The sequence below is a fragment of the Apteryx mantelli genome, chromosome 6, assembly GCF_036417845.1.
Source record: "Apteryx mantelli isolate bAptMan1 chromosome 6, bAptMan1.hap1, whole genome shotgun sequence".
Taxonomy (NCBI): Eukaryota; Metazoa; Chordata; class Aves; order Apterygiformes; family Apterygidae; genus Apteryx; species Apteryx mantelli.
The window spans coordinates 27,015,271-27,037,219 of record NC_089983.1 but is presented as its reverse complement, the minus strand read 5'-3'; the positions used below and the strand labels follow the sequence as shown (position 1 = coordinate 27,037,219).

Below are 21,949 nucleotides of genomic sequence, written 5' to 3'. Positions count from 1 at the left end.
ATGAAATTGTTATTTTCTGTTTTAATCAAGTTGTCTTATTCTTTTTTCAGAGAATCACAGAATGGTTGAAGTTGGAAGAGACCTTTAGAGATCATCTAGTCCAACTCTCCTGCTCAAGCAGGGTCATCTACAGCAGGCTGCCCAGGACCCTGTCCAGATGACTTTTGAGTATCTCCAAGGAGGAAGACTCCACAAACTCTCTGGAGAACCCATTCCAGTGCTCAGTCACCCTCACAGTAAGAAAGTTTTTCCTCATCTTCAGACAGCCCAGTTTTGCATCATCAGCAAACTTACTGATGGTTCAGTCTGCTCCATCATCCAGGCCATTGATAAATAAGTTAAACAAGACTGGATCCAGTATTGACCCTGGGTTACACCACTAGTTACTGTCCTCCAGCTAGACCTTGTGTCTTTTTACTTCAGTTTGATTCAAAAAACACATCCCATTTACAGAAGTTACTGCATACAGAGGTGATCATCTACTTTATAAAATATATAGGTATTTATGGTGTTTTACCTGCTCTGTATCATCATGAGCATAGTGTTGCTCATATAGACATCTCTCTTGCTCTAAAGTCTCACTAATGAGACGGGCTACTTCACTCTGAGTCCCTGGTTTCTCTCTTCCAATCAGAAATCTACAAAAGAAAACAAAATACAAGTTATCTTGCAGCAAAAAGCTTAAGATATGCTTAAAAGATTATATCTTGCTGTATTGCTGCTTTCAATGACATCTTTGTAAAACTTTCAAATTATGTTTTCTCCATTAATGAAAAATTACAATTAAAAAAGGTAGTATTTGATAAAAGACATACATACCTCACTGTGCCTTTAGTGTTTTTTAGTACAGTGGCTGCGAAGAACTGAGTAACTCCCACTAGACTTATACCATCAACCTCAACAATCTGATCATTGACTTGAATTCTGCAAATAAATAAATGCTTAGCTATCAGTTCAACAAAAATATTTCAGCTTGACAGATTATTCACATGACAAACACCACCTGAAACTCCCTAGTATTTATAAAAAGAAAGTTTGTTTTTAAGCAATGAATTTCTTGGGACTCAGTCTCCTGATTTTCAGTTACTATTGCAGATCACCTATTAGAATTTATATGGTATTTGCCATGGTATTTTTATACCATTTACACATTGACTGGCGTCCTTGGCTGTCAACATGATTTTGTGGCAGCGTTTTACATGGGCACAGTCTGAGCTTTTTTCCATATATGCAGTATACCTATGCATCCAGTAGACCTATGTTTATTTTACAAAAATGCCCTACGTTAAATCAAATAACTGTTTTTAAAAACTTCACATAAAGCAGTAAAGTAAAATTATTCAGTTGTGTTCAGCTTTTGCCCTTTTATTCACAGTATTTAGCATATCAAATCAAAACAATTAGGATTGGTTAAAAGTTAGCAAAAAGCATAATCAATGCAATAGAAAACTCACCGTCCATCTCTCTGAGCAGCTCCACCATCTGTTATTGTTTTTACAAAAATACCTAGTTTTTCTAGTCCCTGGTCTGCACCAACTCCCATTCCAATAATACTGATGCCCAGACCACTGTCACCTAAGGGATTCAAAAAATCTAATATCAACCACATGACACAAGATGTAACACAAAGAGGGGTTTCAAAGCATTCCAAGTCCTTCCATATGTTCCATTCATATCCATGCAGGATATGAAAATTCACATATTAAAAAAAAAAAAAAAAAAAAAAAAAAAAAGGTAATGAATACCAAAGAACATATTTTCTATCTAGATTCAACTTATTAAAGCCCTTGGGTATTGTAGTTATGACTGCCTGTTAGATTAAAAGTTTCATGGTATCTGCAGGAGAATTCTACCTCAAAGATTTATGAACTATATGTATTCTGGCCCAGATCTACCACTCATTAATGTAGCCTTCCTAACTTCAATTTAGTATGACAATTTGCACTTAACAGAGGCCAGTCCTGTAAAAATTCAGTATATTCAAGAGAATAAAAGAAATTTTAAACTGTATTTTCATCTTTCATGTGCATAGTATCTCTTTCAAGCAAGTATTCAAGGTTTAATTTGCACCTTTTTCTATTTCCACAGGAAACACTTCCATTTTTTCCACTCTTTTCTCAAGTTCATACTCAGCTGAGGCTGCCACAGGATCAACTTCTTCATTACGTCTATCATAGTCTTCATTTGAATAAGTACTGAAAACCTAAGAAAGGTAACAGAAAATTTTATTTTAGTGTTTTTTCTCCCCTTCCAAACATGATATAATTGAAAGAAAATCAGTAAGGAAGTTAAAGCAGTATTTTTAAAGAACTTATTTTCTAAATAACCATCAATTTATTTGTAGCAGCATTAAATATTGCTGTCATAAGACAGTTTCTAACTTACACAGAAGTAACATTTTAGAAGTTTCAAAACAATTAAACTTTTTTTTAAATGCAGCAAGTCTTTAAAATAAATCAGTTAAAGAAATCAATTGCCTCCTCTTTGATAAATAGTGTCTCTTCTTCTCTTTGGACTACGTTCCCCCAAATCCCTCTTCCTCTCTTCTCCCCTCCCACCACACCATTTGCCAATTACAGTGCTTCAAACAGATGCAGTTTTCTGATTTTGCAGGGGAATCACGCAGTTTCCCAGGAAAAGGAAATGCCTTGTTACATACATTACTATTTTTCACTCCAGCTGAATTTCTGAATTGTTAAAAATAAAGGATAAACAAACAACACAAATGAGTAACCCGTATTAAGATAAAAATCTAGAAAGGAAGAAATAATGAGTAATATAACAAGGTTAATTTTACTATTCAGCATTGTTTATTAGTTATGTTTAAATACATATAAGTTAGAAAAAAAAACAAGGTAAAAGAGTCATATTCCCTCCCCCCCCCAAAAAAAAACCCCTCAGAGATGAAAAACAACATTTATCTGAAAAACAAAGTTTACACGCTTAATTCTTTTGCGGGTACCGAGTGTTTTCCTCAATATCCCCATAAGACAAAAGCCACTCAGTTATGGACGGCAGCTGTGGCAGCAGCTCCCTAATTATGATGTCCAGCACTGACAGAAAGTTAATTTACACCACCTACCGAGTTTTTGCAACTTCTGCATTTTCACACAAAGATTACCTAGACATGTAACTAATCATGTAAATAACACAGAATTATTTGGTGCTAGCTCTCTCTGGCAGTAATGTTAGATACAGAAGTTATTAAAACAGATTACCAAAAGGCAACTAAGATAACACTATGTATTTCACACTGTGGGCTTAACTGGTTCACCTACCAGACTACGTCTAGAAAACTGTTTTAGAAACTCTGCCAAATGCTACATTAACCTGTAGAGCCTCCACAAACATGACGTGGCCACACCTTTAGTGAAGTAGTCCAACAAATAAACAAGATTAGATCCACTGGGTTGAAGGGGAAGAAAGAAACCCACACTTTTGGAAGCCTTCCCCCTCCTCCCCCCCCAAATAAAGGAGCCTTACTACCAGGAGTCCTGAAAAGGATTTGAATTCTTCTTAAGTCTTGCATAAAGGCAAATAAACTAACAAACTCCTGTGGACTGTCACCCAAACACCAGTGTGCAAAAACCAGCAACAAAGGGATGACAAGGGATGCACTTGTGGTATCTGTCTTCCGTAACCTTTAAAGAAAAAACTGCAAAATAGAGGATGAAAACCATCCAAACGGTCTCAAGAATCCTTACTCTATCACTATCAGAAAAAAGGTGGCCAAATTCTTTAAATTAATCGAAAACAACTGCAAACAGGACATGGAGTAGAAGCATTTTGCTTTCATGAAGCACATGTCTCCCTTTGGAACGAGGCCTGCCTACCTTGGTTCCTTGCCATCCCACACAAGAACCAGCCTCTCCACCCAAGGAGACAGCCAAATTATACTACTAAGATGGATTTTAAACTAATAAGAAGAAAGGTCAAGAGTGGACAAACAAGCACTTTTTAGCATGAATACTGAGTTCTTGAGAACAAAATCAAATACTAGGTGCATGAAAAATAAAGAGAAAGAAATCAAGTTTGCTCATTTATAAGTGTATGTGTGACCTAGTGTTAATAACTTAGATATGACTATAATGTTAAAAAAACCACTAGTTATCAAACCCCTGAATGAGCGAAATGTGGAAGATGTAGTCTATGTTGGGGTCTATTTTGGAGACACTGACAATTATATATTATCTTGATTCTTTATGACTCACTGTTCTAACACACAAAGCAGAAGATGATGTTTAATAGTCAGTATCGACCGAAAAATTACATTAGCAAAGAGGAAGACCAGCTCCTTACACTACCATTTATAAGGCACTGGAGAGAAGGGGGAACCAAAGTTGTGGCATCTTAACAGACTGAATTAAATATGCTACAAGTTTCAGGCTGGCAGCTCTAAAATACCTCTGGAATTTCTAAAATTATTACATATTTTCCGAACTCAAAAGCAACAGCATTATACTTGGGAGTCTCATGGAATTTACCCATTTTGACAGAAAACTGATCATAGTAATTGATCATCTCACAGGAATGTATCATAGAATTTAAAACTTGTGGTGGCTTAAGTTCAAGTGACCTTTATATTTGTTATACATAAAACAGCAATAACAGAAATAACATATGCAAATTAAGACTACTGATATTTATGCACCTTAGCTCTTTGAGAAAAACCTTTTCATGTATCTGAAATCAGTTATTATTAATCCACTAAGAGAAAGAATTCCATACTTTTCTCTTCAAATGGCAGATGGCATGGTGTAAGAACATCTAGGCAATATTCTAAGAGTCATAATCCCACAACTAAGAGAAGACACATTTGTTTAAAAATAATAGGAAAAAAATAGCCTGACTTCAGGAAGACAATTTTGAGAAAAAAATATAAATTTCCAAAGAATAGAGGAAAAGCAAAACCGATGATATAAAATCAGAAGCCAAACACTACAATAAGAGAAAAGCAAGAGCACTTTAACAAATCTATGGCAAAAGAGTCAAGGGCAAAAAGTAGAAATTTTTATTGTGTACACACAGGAAAAAAACATGGCATTCATCTTTTTCCAGGCAGATGTTGACACTAATGTAGAAAATAGAAAATTATTAAGCAATGATTTTTTTTTAATGTCAATTAAAAAAATAAAAAGTATTAAACACAGTTAACATGTGGATAATAACTAATATAAATTAGAAGTTACATGGTCTAGAAGATTGATGAGAAAGCTAAAGTTCTCCTCTGCCCTGTGTCTGCCGGCTTTAGACACCGATTTCAACGCATTAGGAACACAAGAAGTTCTAATCTTACTATTTAGAAGCCACTGCTAGCTGGGGTTAGTAAAATTATAAGGGGGGGGGGGAACAGTATTTCTTTTAGAAAGCAGGATGATGGTAACTGTCATATACACTCCAGACCATTTATTACAGTTAACCATGTTAAAAACTCTACTGAAAATAAGTACTTCTTTTAAATAAGCAAGCATAGATAGCTTGTATTTACCATTCTTAGTACTGATGGACAACACAAACACCTTTATGTTAATTTTCAACAAATCTTTGAATAGTATAGAAATTCCAGATAACTCAAAAAATAAGTTAGTTTTCAATAATAAGTAGCAGCATTGAGGACTGACATTCATTCAGTTAACTGGCCAAGCTGATGTTAAACATTATTACTAAAGAATAAAAATATGGAAATATATGTAAAATCCAATAAACATTTTAACAACAGTTAGGTGAAACAATTCTGATTTACCTATTATGACAATACAAATTAAACCAGTACAGATAATTTACAGATTAATATGCTACTCTTTTATAACACTTAGTACCTCTAAGTATTCAGATGGTTTAACCCAATTTTGGCATAGCAGCATCACCAACACCTACTGTTAGCTACCTGCAGTTGCAAGGAAGCACAGAATTTCCATTTCTTGAGGACTCAGCTGATGTTTTTAAAAGATATGCTTTAGCAAATGCAAGTTATTGTCTCAACACAGTGAAAGCCAAGTAAACTTTACAAGCCTTTTATCACAGACTGTTATATATCCAGAAGGTTAATCTAACAGTTCTTTCCTAGCTTCAGTAACTACTGGATCCACTGAAGCTAACAAATGATGAAAAAAACTGTTATCTGGAAAAAGAAGCTTTAAAAGGAAGCAAATACCCCCCTACTACTTACATAAAAATTCAGCACACTTATCAAAGCTTTTTTGGATTAAAATTATTTTTATTTGAGGTCTTTCTGAAGAAAAGCGATATGAAGTGTTTTTAAGGATTGTTTTAGTTAGATTGTTAAGATACATACTTGTAAACCTGTAAAGATATACTTAGTCCTTAGAGAACAAATATTTTGATTTGGAGGTAGAACAAATTGTATTCATTCCACCAGTAGAACAGATAACTTTTTGAATGAAAAACTCAGTTTATCCCTTTCTATGAAGGTGCTAACATTGACAAGTTCAGGACTCAAAAACACCATAGCTGCCTACTACCTAAAAGATAACTATCATTCAGTTAGCGCTATCATACAGAACTAAAAAAAATCTTCATTATATCACCTTTGTGTTATCACAGAAAATTATCACAGAAAAACAACAATATCCTTGCTTAACTCAAAATCTTAGCAGCACATAAAAAGCTCTACTGAAAAATTTTTATTAGCTTTAGCAGAACGGTAATTTTGTTAGAAGGAAAGTACACTCTTGAGAAAAGAGACAATATTTTACCTGTCAAATCATAAAACAATTACAGCCCAAAGTGCTGCACCTCCTATAGGCATTCCTAAAAGACAGATCTGCTTGCACATGATCAAAAGCATAATGTTACAAACATTACTAAACAGTAAGATTAAGAAATCAACAACCTCATGCAAAGATTCCCAAGAAATCAGAGCTGAATCAATTTCATCAGCACTTTTAAACACTAATGTAATACTCTCCGAAAAGCCTAATACCTACATCAGCAGTTAAAATAACAGTAACAGTCGAAAAGCATTTCAGAGAGAGACTCTCACCTAGAGATTCCACTAGTTGGTCCATATTTCTTCCGAAATACAATTCTTATGTTGAACAGAAAAAATTACTGACACTGAATAAAATTATTGTTCAGGGAAAACTATCTAATAATCTCTAAATTCTTCAATAAATTATCTAATAATAAACAGTTTTAGCTTTTCAAATTTATTGCCTTCGCTACATCAGGCAAAATAGTAAGCACACAAGCAGACAGGAATAATCATCTGAAATGTCACTAAAGCAGGACTGAAGTATAGTGTGCACTTGACTGCTTATTCTTATAATCTCCCTCTTCAGTTACAGTAGACATCGGATTATTACTACCCATTATTCCCTACATTTCTGAAAGCTACATGGTTAGTGTTTTTATTATCATTACTTGGTATATTTCAAGTGAAAATGACTATACCTGATTTAAATCAATTCATGCTACCAAATGATTTTAAATTAGCAAACAAATATCTTGATTAAAAAAAAAAACTTTTATATTTATGCTTTTACTTTTTTTCTGCTCTTCAAAAATGATTCAGAATGCTTGATAACTGTTAAACAGGTTGATAAACACAAACTATTTCATTCGATGTAGCATTTTCTGTTACAAAACAAGTGGATAAACAGCCTGTGCACACTTACATACTTTATTCTGTAGCTTAACATAACATAATTGAAAAAGTCAACTAAGTCAGTGTACGCAAAGACTAAGTGCAGCCTTGCTTCAGACCCACAGCACAGCCAACTTCACTGCCAACATACTCAGGCTGAACAGCCCAACAGGGTTAATGCTTGGGTCCACCTGCATCATTCACTGAGCCCTGCAGAGTACAGAAACTGGCACTGGCTGTGCAATACCAACGTCAGTCTAGTTTTCCTGAGCCTACCTGGCCCATAGTTTTGTTAGAAAACAGTAAATGATTCCTTTCGACCAACTCATGAATAAATGGAGTAAAATAAAAACACGCATTCAACATACAACCAGTTTATCAAATTTAAATCAACTAGCCCTTGAACTGATTTTTTTTTCCTAACACAAGGAGTACTTCTCCAACCTAATTTTTGAGAATTAAATCCAGAAATTCTCAGGTTAAAAAAGAACAAGTGCTGCAGTTGCATAGTAATAGAAAATCCCCACCCTATCTTTCCAATAATGCCCAAGTTGTTCATGAGGGAAAAGGATAATCACCAGCTAAACATGAAATAAATTTTATCCATCCAGTGTTGACTAGAAAGTAGATAAAACCAACTCATATTAAACAAACCAAAAATACTCACTTAAACAACAAAATCTAGTGCTGACTCAAAGTCCAATTCCCCAACTATCCCAATTCACAAATGCCTTTTGCTAGGAATTTAGTATATTCACAGGACAAGGACTCTGGTCTAGATATGAATCTTTACACCACAGAGAAAAACTCTGAATCAATTTCTTTCCGGGACAACCAAACCTACTGTAACAAACTTGATACTTTTTTAGCCAAAAAAATTCTAATGATGTTATGAGTGAAATGTCAATTATTGTAAGAATTAAACAATCAGTATTTGAAAAATATGCCTACTAGCCCAAAGACTAACCAGAACTACTTTGCTTCTTGCTATCAGCACTGCAAATAAACATGAAGCCTGCTATTTATTTTAATGCAACTGGCTGCATAGTTTCTAATTGTTGAATAAGTAGATGATTTAACAACACTGAAAGTTTCTGAAGAGCTCTAACATCTGTTAAAACCTGTGACAAACAAACAAAATATTACTCAACATCAGTAGTACCATGAGTCCACTGACGTATATTTGACAAATTATTCAGTAACTTTTGTTACACCACCCTACATATCTCTTTTCCTGTCTTCCAAGTAGTCTCTCTCTCTTCCTGACACCAATCTTGGCACACCTTTTACACATTTTCTTTACTTTCTTTCTCCACCCCACAGTTCACTGTTTCCTGCCCCTGTATGTGGCAATTTATGTTCTCCCCCACACTTAATCCCATCATCTTCTATTTTCTGTTTTCAACTCTTCCAGTCTTCTTTTCTTTCTAATTGCATCTATGCTCATTTCTTTTGCATGGTCTCAAATTCCACACATAAGGTTTGCAAAAATCCTAAAGGCCTACTAGCCACAAATCATCACAAATACTAACTGGACAGAATTCTGCTTTAACTCTCCTGACATTTTTCTTTTGAACACATTCTCACAACAGAAATCAGGAAAGAGAGAAACAATATGAATATCTATTAAACTACACCACTTCCAAAACCTCTCTTTTGTCTTACCTCTTGTTGTTGTAAGTCTTCATGAACCCATCACAAAGAAAACAGCATGTTTCTTGCCAGTCACACTATTCTCAATAAAAACAATACAATTTATTCTCTATTTATGTATTTCATTACAGTAGCAAAGGCACTGTAGATACTTAGAGAGCAAGACAGACAACACTGTATCTGTTTCTGTCAGAGTAAGCTACCTACTCCAGAAGAAAGTCTTTCATTTTCAGACCTTTCAGTTTTAAACCTTAGTAAAAGAAATACTGAAGACAGAGAGAGCATTCGTTCAGATTTTGTGCAACAATTCTATTCCATTTCAAACATTCAGAATGGAATTTGAGAGAAAATCCATGTTCTCCCTCTACTGAAGCAGAACTCTTCCAAGACTTGGTTGTGTTTCACTACCATCGGTTGATGGGGCCTTGCTCTCTGACTGGAAGACTGATGAAGAGACTGAAAAACTCCAAACAAATAGGATATGACCAGAAGAGGCAAAAACCACTCACAATACCACATAGTGCGGAAGGAAAAACTCACTCCAAAACCAAACAGACTTCCTGGCTCCTGAAAGACTACATATGTATAGAAAGCCGTTCAATTATGAACGTACATAGGCTTCACAGATTTCTTGGCACCACCTACTTCAGACTGGCAATCCAGAAGAACTAGAAATAGAGATGTGTTTTTATTTAGTACTTCCCAAACCTTGACTTGATTGAATCTAAACTACCTAAATAGCAAGCAAATTGGTAAGAGGAACTTTGAAAAAAATAACACTGAACACAAAACAGTTCAATTAAATTCATTTGAGCTGGTTGCTCACCTTGCTGCTTTGTGACCACCACAGAGGAAAAACAACAAAAAAATGGCCATACCAGATCAGCTTGACTAACTAATCTGCAGTAATACTGTCACTAGCAATGACCACCAACACCTCAGATTTGAAAAGGATAGTCTCACTTCCAGCCACTTCAGAAGGTGATGGAGAAAGTGTTTGAGAAATAAATCTAAAGACTTTACATGTTGCCTTTTGGAATATAATACTTTACTACTCGAGAAAAACATAAACCTGTAAAAACCAAAAAAACTGCTACCCTGCATCTTCACGATCTCAAGATTAGGAAGTATGTACTCAGATTGGATTTATTGAGGCATGCTTCTTTTTACTGGTGTCCTTCTGAGTAGACTTACACATTAGAATGATATGAAAAGGGATAACACATTTTTTTCCATCTCTCAAAAGGTAAACTACAAACAAATTTCAGGTACTGCCAGATATTTTTCATGATCTAGGTTAAGTATCCTCAGGTACTAATAACAGCAATCACCATCAAAAAGAAGCTCAGTCTTTCAGATAAGGAACTGAACCGTTGAGCTAACGAACTTTCCTCCTATAAATCCCTCTGCCTGCATTCTCCTCTCTATAATAACCTCACCTCCTCCGTTTCTCCTCTATCATCACCTCCTCAATGTTTCTGAGTACATCTCCCATGAAACCTTAGGTGCCTCCTCTTTATCCCCCTTCCTCCCTCCTCTTCCCCACAGTTCTCCTCCACGCAAGACACAGCATGTGCATGTTGATCAGCTAGCACTGGGTCAAAAAGAACAACAAACTCAAGCTGCAGCCTTGCTGTCAGTGAGGGCACTAATCTGCAGCTTTCTTTGATACAGGTGCCAATTTTCCCCAAACCAAGTGATTGATATATACATACACACACACACACACACACACACACACACATATATATATATATATAAAAAAATTTAAAATCTTTCCCTTCCCTGTCAAATCCAAATGAAACCGTGAGAAAGTTACAAGTTAGCAGGACTGGGAAGGAGTGAGGTCTGATAGGTGAACACAATGATAACAAACCACATAAGCTTTATTTTCTTAGGTAACCAGACTAAGAGTAGGAGGAAGAATAACCTCACTATTCTCATATTTGTCTACAGTTTAATAGCATCAACAAGTACACCAAACAGGGCAGCTAGTATGTCATATAACTGTATTAAATTAATAATTCAATTAGAAATCATTGATGGATTAATGGAAAGAGTCAAGCTCCTCTTCAATGGTGAGGCAGGATATAAAAAGAAATTATTTGCTTTTTCTGCTCTACAGTTCCATACCCTGGCACTGGACTCTAGCTCAAAGACTCTTGAAATGCTAAATAAATCTACCATTATAAAATCTCATATTTTTAGTATATATCAAATACTTCTTAAAAAACAAAATAGATGAAAACTTCTGATATAAAGAATCGCCAGAGCAAGCTTGAGTTAGAAGTACTTCTTTCTAGAGAGCTGAACAGAGGTCACGGGGAAAAAAAGGTCTCAAATATAACAAGGATCAGAAAAGGGATCAGAAATAATTGACACAGAACCTTCTAAGATCAGGTAAATCCGTACGCAGAATTAAAAATATCTAGGCTTAATAAATGTTTATTAACTTTTACAAAAATTGAAATTTCAATAAAAGATTATCTAGCTTTCCTCAAAAAAATAACAAAACAAGCAAACAATTTTCAAATGTGTTTGCAAAAACATGTACTTTTTCCTTCAGTTAATATGTTTTTAGTATCTCATACTGTTAAGTTAGCGAGCAGGAAATGGTGTACTCTTAGATGCAGGCAGAACATAACTGAACAATGTTGAAAAACAGGGTTAATTTTTGTGACAAGTCACTGAAAAGTACTTTGGAGAGTATAATAAGTTTGAGATAAAAATATGAAGAAAAGTGGTAGGGACAAACTTGTTATGATTTTAAGGTACAAACACTAAAACATTGAAGTAAATGATAAACAAAACTTCAGAGCACTTAAAATCTGCATTATAACAAACAAACTGCAACTGCAAAAGACCCCAAACAATGCATGATGGAAGTACACTTATGCTGCCTGTATCAAGGAAAAAAGCAGATGACTTCCCACATACAAGGGGACTCTGTTTAAATCTACTCTCAAATCTCTCTCTTCCTAAATCAACATACATCCATGTCAAGTACTTGTCTCTTAGCACCACAGAAGTATCTCACTGAACTGCTTGACTGATGGTTGACAGACAGTTAACCATTTATGCAGTCATCAACTCTCTAACTGTTGAAGAAACTCCAGGATTTGGGAGTCTTCCAGTATTTAGTGTATTTTGCATCCATTGCTGTATATGAAATCTGGACATCTAGAAATTACATTCTGTGAACAAGTGTTCAGCAAGAATACACATTGGCCTAGGAAAACTGTATTTTCTGAAAGTGCTGAGCTTTTAGAGATACACCATTGGACAGAATATCTAGTTCAAGTGCATCTTCATTTATTGCTTCATTAGCTTTCAGAGTAAGCAGTTTTGCACTAAAGACTGAAGAGTGTGCCAACCTGAACAAATTTACTGTTTGTGTCCCAGCTATACATGGAACAGTTATATTTGATGTGTCTTAGACAAATGGCAATATTATGAAGGACTTGTACACTCTCATAAAAGTGGATGATACCTGGCTAGAATCAGAACACACAAACTACAAAAAAGCTTTCAGTTCCTTTATTCAGAAGAATTAAGAAGTTTAAACTGCTACTCAGCTGTGACAAATATCAAAGCAAAGCCTGTACAAAGGGTTTTTTTCCCCCCTGTGTTCTTGACTTTCCAATCTTGAAAGAAAGTACTATTCACAAAAAGCTGGGGACAGATACTCCCATGCAACATAAACTGAATAACACTGTAAACTGAACAGATCTACGAATGCAAATAATAGCAGCACTGTCTTTTAAGTTTACCTGACAACAGATTTTGTAGGGATCACAAATCATTATAGAACTTAGTAACTGTGCTCTTAAAGGTTTTGAGGGAAGTTTGACACAATCAGAGGGAAAAACATCCCAAAAAATCAATTTGGAAACAGGCATTTGTTTTACCAATGGAAAGTGTCAGAACTGCAAGTGTCAAACAGCACTCAGTCATTACATTCATGTTAATGAAGGACCGTCAGGGTAACCACATAATTGAAAGTCAGTTTAATCTCTACAGAAGCATACTGAAATATAAAGGGATGACAGCATGGTTACCTGACATTGTTTGCACTGTCTGCAGTGCTGACCATATTTACAGTTTATTTAGAAAACTTCAGGACAAATTCAGCTCCCTTATAAATACCTTGGACAGCTGAGTGAGCTTTTCATTTCTTACTGGCTTCATCTGTGGCAACAAGAGACTAAAAATAACCCATGCCCCATAACACAAACCCAGTCTGCTAGTGAAGTTCTGCTAATCAGTGTACAGTATTACTCTCTTCACTACTGTAGGAAAAAGAAGCAACTGCAACATAATGCTCCTTAAGATCTGCACAGATCAAACAGCAGCAGGACTTAAAGAGTCAGGTCACCCAAGGCAAGAAAGAAAGCTTCCCAAGGCATATTACCATCAGCTTCTACAGAACTGAAACATTTATTTTAAGAAGTCTCATCTATGTTTATTTTTGCAGGCACAGGGCTACTTAAAATAATGTAGGATTTACATCATTATTTTCCATCTTCCTAGAAATTATCAGATCAAATTATGTTCTTAAGCCATGCTACAGATGTCAGTATTTACAGATCCCTAGCATGGTTCAGATACAGCTTTAACTATGGCTTCATCCTATGTTCCCTGGGAGCTCCCAGGTCCATCCCCCTCCACCCGTCCTTTTTTTTTGTAAACTTAAAAGCCTTGCCAATTTTACAGCTGACTAGAAACTTCTCATTAGAGATACGAATGAAGTTCTCTCTGCTATTGCAGCATAAATACTGTTTTTCAAGTGCTTTATATAAGCTATATCCATCAGCCACAGACAGACCCAGCTTCTATTTTGAGTAAATCAAGTACAGTGGTCAGAGCTCCACCGTTGCAGAAACCTGAAGACCTGAAAGTATGCTTTTTCTTCCTAAAATGCCTTCTGAATGTTTTGAATTCTCCAGCTCTTGTCAGACACCTGCTAAACAGCAACTGCAAAATACAGAGAAGATTGCTTCATGACCACTACAAAGACTGGGCAGAGCAGCAGGATTCATCATACCACTGTGCAGGAGGAAAACAACAACAAAAATGTCAGTCCGGCCTGGCCTCACTCAGGAGGTTCTAAGACAAGGAGAAAACTAGAACTTCTCCTCCAGTGGCCACAGACGTCTGGAATGACACTCAGTCAAATTAAATCTAAGCCTAAATCAAACTAGAAAAAAAAGGACGGTTTGTAGGATATATTTCTCACTATAGCCCTGCTCTCAGCTATGGGTGGGGGGTAGAAAAAAAAATCTTTTGTTACACTCAGAATTTTTTTTCCTCTTCCAATTTAAAATGCACTAAAATCTATACGTGAACTCAAACGAGAGATTTCCTGTGAGGTAAAAGTTGGATTTTCTAAAAAGTTAATGAGCTATTTAAAAGTATGTTACTAAAAAAAGATTTTGGAGAAGTGCAAGAAAAGATGGAAAATTATTCTTTATTTTATAGAGCAGAAAGGCCCAAAACTACATGCCAGGACCCATCTCGACTAGGCATCATCTCGACTAGGCATCATACAAAATATGAAACAAAAAGGCAGACAAGGAAAGAAAACATTGCATATGCAAAAGGAACAGAGGGGAGAAAAAGCCATTGAAAATAGCATACAAAAAGAGATTCATACACCCATTATAGGAAAGATATAGTCAAGTTTCAATGGAAAGTGATAAAGGAAGACAAGTATCACAAGCTTCAATTTTAAGGCCTTAAAAAGAAAGTTCACTGACCATATTACCACTGAACACACAAGTGCTTATTATTAAGTACACAACTGTTTATTCTGCCAATCCAAGAGTCAGGCGTTATGGCAATAACTATGCAATTTTAATGGAAAAGCCGTAACAGTTGCTATTAACAGTTCATCTTTTGGCTGTGTAATTGAGAATCTGGTACAGGGTGGCCCCAACCGCTTTTACAAAAGCAGGTGAATTGAACAGTGCTAGTTACAGGAAACTACCTGAGTTTTGTCTACAGGAGAGCTTTCATAACAGTTGGCACAGAAATTTCTATTTATGCTTTGAACTAAATCTAGCACAGACATAACAAAGAATGCAGGAAAAGTCAACTACAACCACTGCTACTTCTGCAGGATTTCAGCGAGGATCAGTTGTTGTTCCTGCCTACAGCAGGAAGTCAGTGATCAGTAAACTAACACACATTTACAGACTATACATACTGCACTCTGCTCAGATACTCAAGTGCACAAATGCAACAGAGCTTTCTTTACTTTGAAAATGGACTGATGCCCCTCTGGCTCTCTCATGGAGATGTGCCCTCAGCCAGAGTCATTGTGCAACTCCAATACTGGCACTCTCCTTCAGTGCTCCAGGTCACCACTAAAACAACATCAACTACAAGAAAGCCATATAGAGTCATCCTGTCTATGGAGAGCCTGTAAGAAAAAACACAATTAACAAAACCAATATTTTGCCACACCAGAAACATTTTCTGGGGTACAGCACTCACATATGTTTATCAAGCTGGGAAATTACAAACCTCTGCTGCAAGAAGTACAGCAGTCAACAGAATTTTTACATCCCTCTGATCAGTAAGAGGGAAAGTGAGTCCTGACTCAGTATGAACGAAGTGTAAAAACTGTTTATTAAAAAATAAATTTTTCCTTCCTGCAATAGCATAAGAAGAAAAGTATGCTTGAGAAAGCCTAGACAGTTTCCTGTTCCATCCTGTCCCCCAGCTCCCCATTCTCCTCTCAAGCTCTAAGTGGGACTGGAATAACTCAAATCTGCAACAAGACTACAGATAAATAGGGCTTCAGCTGTGGAACGATTTTGTTTATTTTGGGCTATTTTTGGTGAGTAAGCACCAGACTCTTACACCTTTTTAATTTGTCAGCGTTGCAATATACATTACTCCTTGTTACTCCACCTGCCCCGTAACTCCTGCTTCCATAACTTCGTAACTCCGTAAGGTTCAAGTTAACACTGCTACAGAATATTGACCAACCAAGTATAAAAAGTTATGGGTATTATTGGAGAGAATCCTATAATCGTAATTAATAGCAATCAGTCTTTTGACATTTTCTCATAGGTAATTCTGAAAACAAATCTAAAGTTTAATTTTCTTTTTTTAAAACACACTTGTACACTGAGTAGAATAGGACCCTCCTAATGCAATACCACAGTTTTAAACAAATGAATGCAAGTATTAAAGACCATTTGCTTATTCATAAAAGTTTAGCGTTCATGGAAATAGCCAATAAGGCAAGTAAAAGTGTTTCATTACCTATAATAAGATTGTCTTATGAAGTTACTAACCTTGTGACTAACCTTGAACTTTTTTCTTGTTTAGAAAACCGAGCAGTTTTGAATAACAGTCATCCATTTACACTTTCAAAGAGTTTTTAGAGGTTTGAAAGAACCACCACAAAAATGTAATTCCTGGGTATTTTTTGATTGCAAAAGAATAAAAAACAGAAAAATCAGATTTACTTACCTTAATAGGAGCTGTTGAGAACTTGACTTTTCGGTCTGGCTCAGGATCTTCCTCTTCAGAAAGTCCAGGGAACTCCTCATATTCACTATCATACATATACTCCTCCTCTCCCTCCAAAATTTCTTTACCTTCAGGCCCTTGGTCTTCTGACTCTGTATTCCTATCATCATCAAAAGCTTCATTCTCTATTCCAAAAGCCTTGAAGTTCTCTCTCTGCTTTTCCACCACTTGCTCCTCTTCTTCTTCTTCAGTATCCCCTTCCTGCTCTTGAACATCCTGAACTTGTGTAACTGAACCATCTTTCACAGACATCCCATCTCTTATTTCTTCCTGACTGGTCTCACTGCATTCTGTAAGCTCTTCTGCTGCCTCCAAAGTAGAGTCACTCTTCTTCCCTTCCTGTGCTTCATGTTTGAGTGGCTGCTCCTCTTGAACAACATGATCTTTCTCCAAACCCTCTTTTTCATGCCCTGAGGTTTCATCTTGCACAACCAGCTCTGTACAAGTCCCCTCCGTGGGGGAAACCTGGTAGAGAATACGGTCTGATCTCCACTTAGCCTCCTGACCAGGTACACTGCTCATATCCTGCATGCCTCTCTCAAGTAGTGGTTGCTCTCTTTTATCTTTTTCACGTGCCTTGCTCAGTTCATCTCTGATGATCGCAGGCACTTTGGTGGATGCAGTCTTCTCTGAACATCTTTCAACAGCAGCAGATGAATCCAAACTGTAGTGGCCTCTCACTTGGTCTTGATTTGAAGTACTATCATTTTTGGAAATTTCTTTGGATTCTTCAGTATCACTGTCACCCAGAAAGCCTTCCAGCCTCCTAGAAATGGGTCCTGCATTCAGGAAGGATGATTTGGGACCACTGTTGGGATGTTGCTGCTTCAGCTCCTCACTACCTTGGTTTTCAACTTTCTCCAAGGCAACTGGAAGACTCACTTCTGTATTAAAACTGAAATGGTCCGCCACACTGCTGCAATCAGGAGAAGCTGAACCACGTCTTCTCTTATCCTCACTTCTTTCACATTTGTTGGGAGAATATCTGTCCACTGAGCTTCGTTGTTTTATATTTCTCTCAAATAGTTTCCTGGTCTCAGAAAATTTTTCTGCTAGAGCAACTTTGTCTAGGTCTGCCTCATCATTGCTACGGATGATCTTGTCAGCAGTAGAAGGCACAGACAATGAATCCACAGGACTGCTGCAGGGGCTAGTACTTGTATTAAGAAGATTATTTTTTTGGACAATGAGGAAAGATGGGCTACCTGGAGAAGGTCCGTAATCTGCTGGTGGGGCCCGGCTGATTAATTTGGTCTCAGCAGGGGGACTGCTTTCACAAGAGGATATGGAAGAGGAGCCTCCCATCTGCAGAAACATATTTTTGATCTTGTGTACTCTGTTGCCATAAGTGGCAGCTCTGCCTCGACTGTGTGGATCATTTCCCCCTCCATTAGAAGAGGTGCTCAGCTTCTGCTGAAAGCCTGTTTTGTTGGAAGTGTTTTCAGGATTGTTTACTCCATCAAAAGAGCATTTGATAGCATGGAAATCAGATTTATATGCATTTCTGTGTGGAGAAGCACTTCTTAAAGTTCTTTCCCCTTTGCCTTCCGTCTTCATCATTGTCAGAGAGAAAGCTCCCTTGACTCCTGAGCAAGAACGGGAAGGAAAACTCACAGGCGCAAAGCTTCCAGCCTCCGACACCACGCCGACCAGATGCTACATAAGTCTGGAGAAGAGCAAGATTTGAAAAGCAGCCTTTAACTCAGACAGCCTCCGTGCTCACATGGAAATGGAGCGCACCAGAGTATACGCGGAGAGAAAGAAATCACAGCACATAAACGGCTCCATCGGATATTATCTCTGCTGTGGATCACAGCGCCCAGAAAACCATCTGCAGAGACAGAGAGTTTTAATCAACTTGGGACCTCGCTAGCGTGTGACACGAATCTAAAACTTGCCGCTGCTCCGGGTGGGAAAGGCCACTCGAGACCCCCCCGCGGCTGCCGCAGGAATAAAGCCCATTGTGTCCGCCGGGGACCCGCAGCCCCAGCTGCTCCCGCCCGCCCGCCCGCCCGGCACCGCCAGCGGCGCGGGGGCCAGCCGCGGCCGCAAACGCCGCTCCCGCCGGCGATGCCCCGCCGCCGCCGCCGCTGCCCCGCCCCGCCCGGGCAACGGCCGCCCCGGGCCGGGGGGGGGGGAGGGGCGCCGCCAGCGCCCTTCCTGCGCCCCGGCGGAGAGCGGGGGCCGGACGGGGTCGGGCCCCGCCGCGCACACCGCGGGGGGGCGGCGGCGGCGGCGCCCGAGCGCCTCCACGCTGCCCGGAAGGGAGGAAACGGCAAGTTTCGGCCCCAAGTTGGGGCTTCGCCGCGCGGCCGCTGCCGGCGCCGCGCCGGGGCGCACAATGGAGCCGCCGCGGCACCTCGCCCCCAACTTTCCGAGCCGGCCTACCTGGGGCGGGGGTCCCGCCGCCGCCTGCCCTCAGCGCTCCCGGCCGCCCGGCGGCCGCGCGCACCACGCCATCACCACCCGCCGCCAGCCTCCCCCCGGTCCGGTCCCGCCTCGGCCTGGCCGCCGCCGCCCCGCGCTCCTCACTCCACCTTCCTCCCGCCCCCGCGGCGGCGCTCCCAACCGCCGCCCGCCCGCGCCCTCCTCCGCGCCGTGTCTCGGGCCCGCCCGCGCGCTCGCACACAAAGGGAGGCAGCGGCGGTGCGACCGCGCTCCTCTCAGCGCCTCCCGCGCCGGGACGTACCACAGCGGAGCGCGACGCGGCTTCGGGTGATACCATGTTGGGAGGCGGCCGCCGCCCTCCCGCCACGGCCGTTCGCCCGCGGCGGCCGTTAGCGGGGGCGGGGCAGCGCCGCGCCGCGGTTTGGGGCAGCGGCGGCGCGGGCGGGGGCTGCTGCCGCGGCCCGGCAGCCTGCTCGCCTCGACAGAAAATGAGGGGAAATCAAACAAATGCCCCTTCCAATGCTGTGGCAGAGCCACACCCAGGTCTCTAAAAAACATAAGCGCTGAGTTGACGCCTTTTGAGAAATGGGCGTTTTTTTTAAAGCCTCAGCTCCGCGCCTCAGTGACTGCAGTAGTTCCACTTCTCCCTTCGAAGTAATGCAGCTCCCCGGCTGAAGGAAAAACCGTGGCAAGTGGGACCGTAAAGGCTTTGGAAGCCGAAGTAAAAGGAATTCCAGATATTCTTTTCTTTTTTTCTTCTTCTTTTGTAACATCCCGTTTTTCTTAACCGTCCCCAAACAGGTAAATATCAGAAATAAAGTATCAGAAGTGCTATGCGTGGTGTCTCACTGCCAGGGCCCCGGTGGCTCCGTGCTTGGAATCCCTGTGGGCCGCGCGTGGCTGGCAGGCGTACACCTGCTGCTGGTTTCCTCAGCGCGGGATAAGTGCCGAACAGCTTCCAGCACTCTCCGAGCAGGTTCACGGTAGTTGTACGTGCCTGCACGGATGGTAAGGCACGCCGCCTGCGCGCTCCCTGTACCGTAAGTTACGGCAGCTTCTGAAGGCCTGAACTGACGCCCATCATCAGCAGCCTCAGGCAATCATAACTGCAGTTTTGCAAATGATTTTGCGTATATCCGATTCTCCTGTTACTTAGCACAACTCAAAGCACCGACTTTTCAACCTATTTATCTGGGTGCAATTAAAGACAGGGTTTGGACTGCTGTCCAGTTCCTAGTGTACCTACCTCCACATAGCACACAGAAAAATCACACGACATAATCAAGAGAGCCCTAAAGGAAGTAAATGGAGTACTTAGAAACAAAAACTGAAACAAAAAATTTACAAGAAGAAAATAGTTATATGGATTCTGGACTCTGGTCCTATGGGAAAGTCCAAAATTTGAAGATTATTCATTCCGAATTCAAATAATTTGAATTTCCCAATGGATCAGAAATTTTAGCTTTGTATTTTAGAAGAGTCAAAGTGACATTTTATTTGATCTGGCAGCTACCAATTATTCTCTGTAACAACTATTTAATAGTTTAAATCCTTATCTCTTGGAAAATAATTGTTTCACTATTTTTTTTATTCAAAGACATGATGAAATGTATACACTCTCAATGGAATCCCACTTGACTTCTGTTTGGCATTATTGAGAATTACAATGCCCAATATATTGCAGAGTTTGATGAAAAATCCATTATGCAGTTTTAAATTAGCCTTATTCATGATTTTGGAATAAGAAGAAAACCTTAGTATTGATACATTTTCCTGATACTTCATTTTTCTAATACAAAGCAGGGAAGAAATTGCTGAGACTTTCTTCTGTTGTTTTGAAACATTGCCAGGATCAATGGTACAATTTCACCCAACATCTGCCTCTAGCAGCCTTGGAAATACTTGGAAACACTATTCTGAATAAAATTTTAATACAAATAGTTTCACCGTAAGATCAACAAATGATTCTTAGTCTGAGGATACTTAGATCTCATCTAGAGCAAAGTAGTGGTGATCTTTCTACTGGATCTTCCCAAGTTTTTCATAGTGTAGTTTTAGGCTGGGTTGGAATTGCAAGGCTTAACCACCATCTTTCAATAACTAGGGCTGTAAGAGACAACGAAGCCAATTTTTCTTGCACAAAACAAATGTAAATACAAGGTTGCTCTGCCGTTTGAGCACTCTGGGCAAGGCACCTTCTGTGTACTGTTCAGGAAGTCTGGCAGTAGGTAGGAGACAGTTCAAAGAGAAAGGCAGAGCTCAGAAACAATATAATAACAAAGCCCAAAGCAGCTTTGTGCGCCCGGGAAAGCTACAGGCTTTTTTGTTGGGTGTTGGCTGGAGAGGCTGGAGCAAGAAGATACTTTATGTTTTGAACTCTCCTGTACTTGAGAAACAGGAATTACAATTACAAATCTTGGAAACAAATTTAATTGCACCAAAGAAGTCTTATTTCCTTACAATTTCTCTTCCTAACCAGGATAACATAGAAGTTATTTTGGCTAGCCATGCTGGTCAGAAGGGGCAATATCCTTATCAGGGTTGATTGGTTTCCAGTGAGGAAAGACTGTGAATTGTAGTTTAGGTGAACTGCTATGAAGGAAATAATAGAGCTGTTTACAGAAACAATGATTCAAGTGATCAGAAAAAGTCAAGATAAAGACCACTGGAATTTGAGCAAGAAGTCTGGGAAGGTGAAATAATGTGGGATTTCATCATAGCTAACTGCAATAAAATGCAGGAAAAGTATCTTATAGATAC

At 39.1% G+C, this 21,949-nt stretch overlaps 1 protein-coding gene across 4 annotated transcripts in view; it reads right to left on the bottom strand.

Moving 5' to 3' along the window:
* LOC106499256 (neurabin-2-like) overlaps nt 1-19,340 on the bottom strand; it is a 51,271-nt gene extending 31,931 nt beyond the window's left edge. For 2 of the 4 annotated variants that reach the window (XM_067299051.1, XM_067299050.1), the window contains exons 1-6: nt 19,190-19,338; nt 16,742-18,632; nt 2,071-2,203; nt 1,455-1,575; nt 820-924; nt 518-638 (exon numbers count right to left, since the gene is read on the bottom strand). In XM_067299051.1, coding sequence (XP_067155152.1) covers nt 518-638; nt 820-924; nt 1,455-1,575; nt 2,071-2,203; nt 16,742-18,361 — 2,100 coding nt within the window. In that variant the 5' untranslated portion in view covers nt 18,362-18,632; nt 19,190-19,338. Of the gene's footprint in view, nt 1-517; nt 639-819; nt 925-1,454; nt 1,576-2,070; nt 2,204-16,741; nt 18,633-19,189 lie in introns of all 4 variants that reach the window. The other 2 variants (XM_067299049.1, XM_067299052.1) reach the window with 2 other exon arrangements.
* Between the last annotated feature and the right edge of the window lie 2,609 nt (nt 19,341-21,949).